Source organism: Grus americana, chromosome 9, assembly GCF_028858705.1.
Source record: "Grus americana isolate bGruAme1 chromosome 9, bGruAme1.mat, whole genome shotgun sequence".
Classification (NCBI taxonomy): Eukaryota; Metazoa; Chordata; class Aves; order Gruiformes; family Gruidae; genus Grus; species Grus americana.
Genome location: NC_072860.1, coordinates 17,964,651 through 17,973,684, shown reverse-complemented (window position 1 = coordinate 17,973,684; position 9,034 = coordinate 17,964,651). Strand labels below are relative to the sequence as shown.

The window sequence follows — 9,034 nt, the reverse complement described above, 5'->3', positions numbered from 1 at the left end:
GGGGGCGTGAAGCCAAATGCCCCCCGCTTTCCCTTTCCGCTCTCCAACTCCGTGAGCCGGTTGCCTTGGGCTGATGTGTCATTTATTCCTGCCAGGGGAGAGGGGACACCCCCCCCCCTTTTAAATTCCTGCTATTGTGGAGTGGGAGGCCGGGTTGGACCTGGTTGTTTAGATGACATCACCGAGCAGGTTGGGTTATAAAATGAATGAAGCAGAAAGCCCAAGTTCACTAGCTCGGCACTTCGCAGGCGGCAGGAGGGACCTCGGGGCTCCGCTCTGAACTTTGACTCCCGTCGGTCCCGGCCTCTCCCCGGGGCTCCCCTGGGCTCCCCGCTGCCCCCCCAGCCCCCTCTCGTTCGGCCTCGCAGGATGCAGATCTCACCCTTGCTGGCTGGTGGACTTTTACTCGCTCTGCTCTCCGTCAGGCTGGAGGCGAAGCCGGCGTCTCAGCTCCCACAGAAGGTAGGGCTGGAGCTGCCCCCCGGCTCTTCCTCCTCTCCCCGTCCCGCCGAGGGTCCCAAGGGCACAGGGAGGGAGACGTAGGGTGACTTTGGGGTGGCAGAGTCAGCGCGAAGCAGAGTTCTCCTTCCCCGTGAGCTTTTTGAGTGCTAGGGGACGCCCTGCTTCTCCAGCCTGTCCCAGGCGTGCATGTCCCGGGGACGTCAGCCCCAAACCAGGAGTGGAGGGGGACGCTCTGCGCCCTGTACCCTGCAGGACTGGGGCCGGGGAGGGCGGCAGTCTGCTCCCCGCATCACCCCGGGCCCCCCTCTGTGCCAGGCGCTGGGGAAGGGGAGCAGACCCAAAGCGGGGTGGGCAGCAGGTGCGCAGCAGGCAGGGTGCGAGGCCAGAGCCCTCCAGGCAGCCCTGCCCAAACAGGCCAGGCAGGGGCACCCAGGGCGTCCCCCCGGGGAAGGGGTACCCCAAATGGGGGTGTGCCAGGGAGCTGGGTGTCCTGCGATGCTGAGGAGGAGGGATGCGCCGAAGGCCACCGACACTGGGTGGCACTGCCCAGGGGGCTGGGCACAGAGACGGGGACACGGACTGAGGGGTGCCCCAGGACAGTGGTGGGACAGGACTGGGGGTGTCCTTGTAAGGAACTGGGGTGCAGGCTGCAGAAAAAGGGGTGATATGGGGGGGAAGGGAGATGAACGGGGGAGAGCAACCCCCAGGGCTTGGTGGGCAGCAGCCCTGAGCATGGAGGGAGACATGGGGCCTGGGAGATGGGGGGCCCAGTAAGGAAGAGGGTGTGCCCCCCCATAATCGTGGTTCAGAATGGAGGAATGGAAGAACCCAGAGAGCATTAACTAAGTGGGGGACAGTGGGAAAGGGGAGTCCTGGTCTCCCCACTGCTCCTGGGGACACTCTGCAAGGCAGGGGTACAGGAGGGGCTGCTCGGAGTAGTGTGAGTCCTCCAGAGCTGGACTGGGGGCCAGGAACACCCACCTCCCCCATAATCTGAAGGGGCCTGAAAGCTGGGAGCGGGGGGGAACACAGTGACCAAAGGGGCCTGAAAGCTGGCAGGGGATGCAGTGACCCCCATTGGAGTCACCCCAGCTTTCAGGCCCCCTCAGATGGGGGGGGGGGGGGGAGCACTGACAGCAGGATGGCTGGGGGGGTGCAACACCCACTAGCCTTTTTTTTTAGGGGGATGCATGACCCCAGCTGGGGACGGGGGGGCACATAGTGACCGGGACAGCGCCAGGAGGGGTGGGAAGGCACTGCTATGGTGGGGGGTAGAGGGATGCTCTGACCCCAGGGCAGGGAGATTTGGGAAGGGGGGGATGCCCTGGGCACCCTCGCAGGGGGACGGACTGCATTTCCCGGAGGGGGTGCACAGCCCCCAATCCTGGGTGTGCACCGCGGGGAGGGAGGGGGTACACCGACCCCGCTGCAGGTCCCTAACGGGGGGATGCGGACGGGGCTGTCCTGAGTGCTGCCCGGAGGGGGGCGGCGGCGGCGGGGAGGGGGGCACTTGGGGGGCTGCGGTGCTCTGACCCTGCCTCCCCCCCACAGGCTTCCCGCGGATCGGCGGCGGCAGCGGGTCCGCCCGAGGCGGCGGCGGCGGCGGAGCGGGAGAAGGAGCGGGAGAAGGAGCGGAGCAGCGGCAGCAGCAGCAGCAGCGGCGGCGGCGGCGGGTCGGGCCCGCGGGAGGCGCGGGAGGCGCGGACCGAGACGCGGCCGCGGGCGGGCTGGGCGCGGCTGCTGCAGGACCCGCCGGGCCGCCGCCACAAGGGCCTCCATAAGAAGGGCCTGGGCAAGGGCTGCTTCGGCCTCAAGCTGGACCGCATCGGCGCCATGAGCGGCCTCGGCTGCTGAGGGACCTCTGGCGGTGAGTGCGCGGCCGGGCCGGGCCGGGCGGGGCAGGGCAGGGCGGGGCGGGGGGGGGGCTTCGCTGTTCGGGCACCGGGGGATGCTGTGCTCTGGCAGCGGGGGATGCTGTGCTGCCCCACCGTACGCTGCCGGGTAGGAGATGGCACCGGGCAGGATTGGAAGTAGTTAGCCAGCTGAGCCGTCTGCAATCCCCGGTGTTGCTGGTGGGTAAAGAGGAGGACCCCAGAGTTGGTTCAATTGCACTCCCGCCTTTCCAATCACCCTCCTGCTGCCTGGCTGCCTTGCCTACCTCTGCGGAGGATCAGAGACCCAGGCTGTAGTTCATCGCTCCCGCAGCAGCTCATGCTAGATTCCCTTTTCTGTGTGAACTAGACTGGGGAGGCTGCAGAGGGATGTCTGGTGCAGCCATACGTTCCCGGTTGCTCCCAGCACCCTATGCTTGATGGACACAGGTGGCCTATGGACGTGCCTTAGGAGGGAAGGGTACCCTCCTGTGCCTATGGTGGGAGAATTAGCGAGGTACCTATCTCAGCCACGTTCCAATTTAACTTATAGGAAAACAATACACAACTTCCCCAAGTGTCTCCTAGTTGTGGGGACAGCCAAGGGTAGCGCTTTCCTAACTCAGGCTTTGCATCCAAGCAAGTTACAGGACGCTGGGAGAAGTTTTTCCCACAGCACTCCAGAGCCACTGTGCTTAGGGACTGATGGGCAAGAGAAGCATCACTTCACTGCAGTGACAGGTTTGGAGAAGCAGAGCAGCTCCTTCCCTGCCAGCTCTCCCCCAGGGTGATGGGGGCAGTGAGGGCAAACCCTGGCCCAGTCCCTGCCAGCAAGTCACACGCAGATGAACTCGCTCGTGGGGAAGCACTTGCCCGCTGCAGCCCAGGCCACTCGCTCTTCTTCCCACAGCATGGATATGCCTTGGCCCTGCAATAATGTAATTGGGCATGGAGGGAACAGGATCCAGACACCCTGCTGCTCTGCAGAGCTACAGGAAGAGCGGGGCCCAGCAATGCCTGCAGGATGCCAGCACTGGTCCACGGCCCTGCCCGGAGGGATGGGTGCCGCTCCTCAGTATTCTCAAGGAATCGCCCAGCTCAGGGCTCTGAGATGCACACGCATGCTGCGCAGCCAGCTCGCACCCATCATCTCTCATTAAATTCTCATCAGGAAAAAAAGATTTCTCCCAGCCCCAGGACAAGCAGCACACATCCCTCAGCCTCTCCCCTAAATACAAATAGCCAGCAAGCACATAGCGAGCTTCTTCCTTGCTTCAGTAAGAGCAGAAGCTCAGAGAGGGCTTCTGTTGACTTCAGCATCCCCCGGCCCCATGCCAAGATTATTCTTGCAAGGGTTTCAGCTTGGGACGCATAAGGGCTGTTGTGCGGCAAGTGCTAACAGACACTTTGTTCTCCTTCCTCGCAGGGCTTGGAATCCATAGTCCATTTTCTCCTACCGTGGCCAGGCAGGGCCATCCCCCAGGCAACGCCTAGAAGAGCAGAGACCCCTCTGGAATGGACAAAAGATGTGGCTGTGTTTTTCTTTTTGGTACGAGGAGTCATGGCACCAGCTGTTTTGGTTTTGTTATTTTTTTAAAAAGTTCTATCTTATATATATTATATATACAAACACTCACCAAGACAAGGGACAGTGCTTTTCCAAAAGACTGATGAAGCCAGCTGTATAACGTTGCTGTTTGTAAATTCATGTCATGCATAAATGTATTTATGTTGTAAAGCTATTTATATATTGTTTATAAAGAGATATTTATAAAAAAATTATTTATGTAACTAAATGAAAAGTCAAGCATTGTAACTTTTTTTTGTCCTAAGTAGTTGAAAAAGTTTAAAAAAAAATCATTCCATGTGGCATTTTGTAACCTGTCTTTATTTATCAAATTCACATACAATTTAAATGTCAGATTGATTGATTTTAACAGAGTTAAAAAAGAAGAAATTGTTCAGATTTTTAGAAAAGTCAGGAGTGAGAGAAAGGCCAGCTGATATTTTAAGCTTTGATCCCGTATGCAAGAGTAAACTTGCGCCCAATCCTGTGATGCTCTGAGGGACCGAATCCTGCCTGGCGCTGCATGCAGCTGCAAGCCTCTGCGGAACCCAGCCGAACTCCCCGCGAGAACACGCGGCCTTGGGCAGCTCCTCCATTGCCCAGATCCTGAACGGCACCCGTGGAAATAAGCCCATCACCTTCAACAGCCCAGATCCGGATTGACAGACACAAGCAGCGTTTGGCCTAGATGCGTTTTAACTGCTTCCAACCTGCAGGTGCGGGTCCAAACTTCATCCCGTAAATAACGTTCTGTCACTGGGCGCCGTACGGACACGCAGTCCCCGCCGACAGCAACAAAGAGACCGTGCTGGATCTGGTCCCTGGCTGTGCTAGTAGGAACAGAGCTTTATGCACTGTTATTCTAGGATCCAGCAGCTTCACTAAATATCTTGTTGATATTCCCATTCGCGAAACCTTCACCGCTAAGCTGTAAAGTCCCTTCCTCCAGCAGACATTTATTTAACTGTGCCTGGGACAATACATAGACCAAAAATATACCAAGGGCTGCCTGGTAAGGATTCACGGACACAGCTGTTGCTACAGCTTCTTGCTATGTAAAGTGCATGAAATAAATCGTTAAAATGACTCGGAGCTCTAAAGGAAACAGCAAGCGAGGGGGCGGGGAGCACAGCAAACACGCAAATGTCTGCATGAAGGCTCTTTGGTCTCATTCTTCAAAGAGGCCTTAGGAAGAAAAAAAAAAAAAAAAAAAAAAAGAGCGGCAGGCGCCCAGTCGTGACAGGAGTCACAAATTATGCCCTGACCATTGTAGCAGGCTGGGAAACAACGAGCATTATGTTCTGCTGGGCTCCGGTGCCTAGGACAGGGCAAAAAGAAAGTCACCCAGACCTAGAGGCAAAGAGATCCTTTTCCTTAGCAACCACCAGGAAACCATAGAAACCTCCAGCCAGACTCTCCTCAACTATTAGAGAACATTAGGTTTACAGAATGAGAGGATTCATCCAGACACCCAACAGCTCGATCACCAGGTTAGGAGCGTGCACATGACGTTTCTAGCCTCGTACTAGCAAAGGCTCCGTCAGAGACAGGTACCCACCTCATGGTGCCCACAGAGTCCAGCTGGACGGGGAGCAGCAGCTGACAGACCGCGTAAGATGTTGCCTATGGGGAACAAAATAGAGACCCTGGGAAGAAGGCAGGCAGGATGGGCAGCTGGCAGCTTGTGCCCTGTCTCAGGGTGAGCTAGAGCCCTCCAGAGATGTCCGTAGGTAACGACAAGCCAGCGTCAGGGCTCTGTAAGGCAACAACAGCCGTGAAGGTCACCCTACGGCTCCACACTTCTTTAGAGGGAAGGAGAAAGATGTCCATCCACTGTCACCCAGCAAACCTAAGGGACAATAAGGAATCACACACTGTCCAGACCTTGCACACCAGGTCTGAACAGCGGTGTAAAGAGATGGTACTACAGATCTACCTCAGGGTCCTGGTCCTTGAGCATGAAGCCAGAGCAGTGACCACAACAGAGTGCCAGGCTGGGACCAAGGTGCAGCCAACTCCCCTTCCAGCTTTTTGCTGCAAAGCCAGAGCTGGAATGAACCCATCCACCTGGTGACAGAGGGCTTGTCCTCAATGGAGCAGAGGGAACTTGTTTTCAGGAATTTAGTCCCCAAAATTTGACAAGTCATGTGAGGCACAATGCGAGCTCAGGTTGGGGGAGATCTCAGAGATCACAGTCTAGTGTCGCGTATGGTCTGGATTCCCATTTCTCTTCTGCACTGCAGTCCAAGGGGAAAAGCACAGCCCCACAGCACAGGTTCCTTCCATCCACTGGGCTTCCCGGAAAAGAGCAAGCCCAAGGAAAAGGACAAAGCTACACTGCAACAAGACTTTAGTTTGGCAGAAGGCAAGTGATCGGAGCGAGAGCTCCCTGTGCAGAGAGAGGCAATAACAGCTTGGCTCCTTGCTTTGCTGCTTCCGCTCTGCCCAGGGATAAGTCAGCCTGTCCCTCAGCATGCTGGTTTCCCACCTGCATGACAGGAAGATCATGCCCACGTGGGGGTGTGAGCTGATGTGCAAGAGAAGGAGCACTCGGGGGTGAAAGAGCACTTTGGAAAACTTTCAGATCCACTCAACCTTAGCACCCATGCAGCACAGCCAGACCAGTGAGGCTGATGGGCAGAGCGCGGCGAGTAGAGGTTGGTTTTCAGAGTGCTGACAAGCGCCTTCCTTGGTTTGGTGGACAGGCCAGAATGGGAAACAGAAACAGCTCATTAGAGCACAGCGAGCACCCGATAAGGCCACAATTGGGTCTCCCTGACAGAGGCTCAGTAGGAAACAAGGCCAGCAGGAAAGAGAGGGCCACAGGAATCTAATCAAGAGGGGAGGAGGCATCACATGCAGCAGAAACAAATCAATTTCATGTCACTGCCTCCCTTGTGGGCCAGCTAGGTCAAATCCTCATGACATCCAGTAAAAGAATCCAGGGCCAGCACTGGAAAACTCCCTCACGACATCCCAATCTGGAGACAGCAGAACTGATCAGCAAGAGCTGCCCTGGATGCAAGCTGCAGCCTCAGGGGGTGGCATCTGACATCTCAACAGTGGGCTCAGAGAACGGCATTTAGCAGAGGTGCATGCACACACCTGGAAGTGAGCATGGCAGGAGTCCCAAGCTTCTCTGTCCACACTCAGCTCAAATGAGCACCCATGGGACCTACGTGATCCCTTGTGACATAGGAACAGCCTTGATTTCCCCTCTTCAGGAGCTACTGCCAGCATGAGATGAGCCATAAGCCCCCAGCCTGAAACAGCACACTGCTTCCTAATGAAAAAGGACAAGAGCTTTCTCCAGCGCTGTTGTACAAGTGCCTTGCAAAGCCCAAACAGGCCGGAGCAGACCTTGGAGCTCCCATACCAGGGACACAGTTGCCCTCTAACGTGTGGGAAATCAGTTCTGTTCCCCCAGCCCACATTGCATGTCTTTCCCTGGTACTGTTAACGCAGCTTTTCCAAGGTATTTATTGCTGAAGGGTTACAAAGCCTAGCTCAGGTGACAGCAAATCCCAAACCAATGAAGGAAAAAAAAAAAGCCCAGAGCAGAAGAGCAGTGGAATTTTCCAGCTGGAAAGGGACTTGAGGCATTGAGCAGGGACTGCCGGGGGCAGCAGCACACACCCCCCTCCCACTTGCTCTAGGACTTCTCCAAGCATGGGCTGCTTCCCTCAGAATGCAGAAAACTAAAGGGAAGGGATCACAGGGCAGCTTCCAGAGGGAGCCTGGCTTGACACAAGCGCGAGTTGAAAACAAGAAGGGAATTGAATCCAGGCCCCTTCCTGTCAGTCAGCAACTAACCTTGTCAGAAGGGATGGCAGCACTAACCGAATCAGGCAATTCATTAGGTTGGGGCACACAGCAAAAGCCCACGCTCTCTGGAGCAGAACTACAGTGAAAATCCAGGGTAATGAGTTGCAAACTGCCTTTGTAAATGACACTTCTGCAGGGACTCTGGCAGGCTGGGAAAAAGAGCTAACAGGAAAATCATTAGGTAGCATCCCTTTGATATTGTTGAAAACAGCACAGGCTATTTTTCCTGCCCCTTCCATAATTAACCTGGCACATTACCCATAATACTCCAGGCTGATATTCCCACAGTGGACCACCTTATTTGCATCGGGGAAAAGAAGGGTATGGTACACGGGAGGAAGATGACTTCTAGAAAAGCTTAAAAAGCTTTAAGATTCCTCCCTCCCATACACACACATCTTCAATTCCATTAGCACTGAACCTCTGCCCAGCCAGGAGACTAAAGCACGTTACAAACCTCTGTCACAAAGTCAGGATGCAAGAGAGGGGCTGTCCTGGGAAACGCAGCTACGGAGGAGCTGATCTGCCCAAGGTTGCTTTCTGCAGCTTTAGCAGAGCTGAAATAGAACACAGCTCTGCGTTTTGCCCCTTATTTGTAACACTGTCCTTGTCCTTGATTTCCATTACGCTAAACCCAGCAACAGCCTGCGCCTCCCTAGATGCACAACAGCTCTGAGGAGCAATGCCTACCCACCTGGCTTGTCTGCCAGCAAGGAGAGGTGTCATCTCACAGTCCTGATGTAAAAGGAATAGTATCACAGCTGGCAGGTGATCCTGTAGGAACTAGTGCTCTCTAACAGCTGCGAAGGCGACAATGAAACACCAAGATGTTACTTATTGCATCAGCACAAGGCAACCTTAGACTGTGCTGATCATGAGACAGCAACTGAAACACTAGGGCTGGTGAGATAAACAGCATCTTCAGGAAGAGTCTGGAGGACTAGACAGCACTACTTCCAAACTTTGTACCCACCAAGTTACAACCCTACAGTCAGACAAGCTCAAAATACTCACAAAAAGGCCAATCTCTGGTGGAGCGAGGCTTTGCTTACGCACCACAGTCAGCTCTTCTGGAAACACAGAGGTATTGTGTGCACAAGCATTTGAAAAATACCCTAATGATACGGAGATTCACAAGCCTCTATGAGACCTGGAGCTGTGGAAGGGTGTCTTACCTTCTACTAAAATTACACCAAGCAAGGACTACTAGCACAAATTATTTTGTGCTCTGTGGGGAAATACACATTTCAGGACTGTTAAATGACCTTATGGCATCCTATTACTACCTAGAATTTCCAGTGTGCATGTT

The 9,034-nt window shown here is 55.2% G+C and overlaps 1 protein-coding gene across 1 annotated transcript; it reads left to right on the top strand.

The window, feature by feature from the left end:
* The first annotated feature begins 232 nt into the window (after nt 1-232).
* On the top strand, nt 233-4,198 carry NPPC (natriuretic peptide C). Its single transcript, XM_054834822.1, has 3 exons — nt 233-462; nt 2,014-2,329; nt 3,760-4,198. The coding sequence occupies exons 1-2, from the start codon at nt 370-372 to the stop codon at nt 2,314-2,316; spliced, it is 396 nt and encodes a 131-aa protein (XP_054690797.1). The 5' UTR covers nt 233-369; the 3' UTR covers nt 2,317-2,329; nt 3,760-4,198.
* Nucleotides 4,199-9,034: the final 4,836 nt, after the last annotated feature.

Excerpts from the sequence above, each read along its gene's own strand:
- NPPC (XM_054834822.1), top strand. The coding sequence starts at position 370 with ATGCAGATCTCACCCTTGCTGGCTGGTGGACTTTTACTCGCTCTGCTC. Across the intron at positions 463-2,013 it reads CGTCTCAGCTCCCACAGAAG|GCTTCCCGCGGATCGGCGGC; the intron begins GTAGGGCTGGAG and ends TCCCCCCCACAG.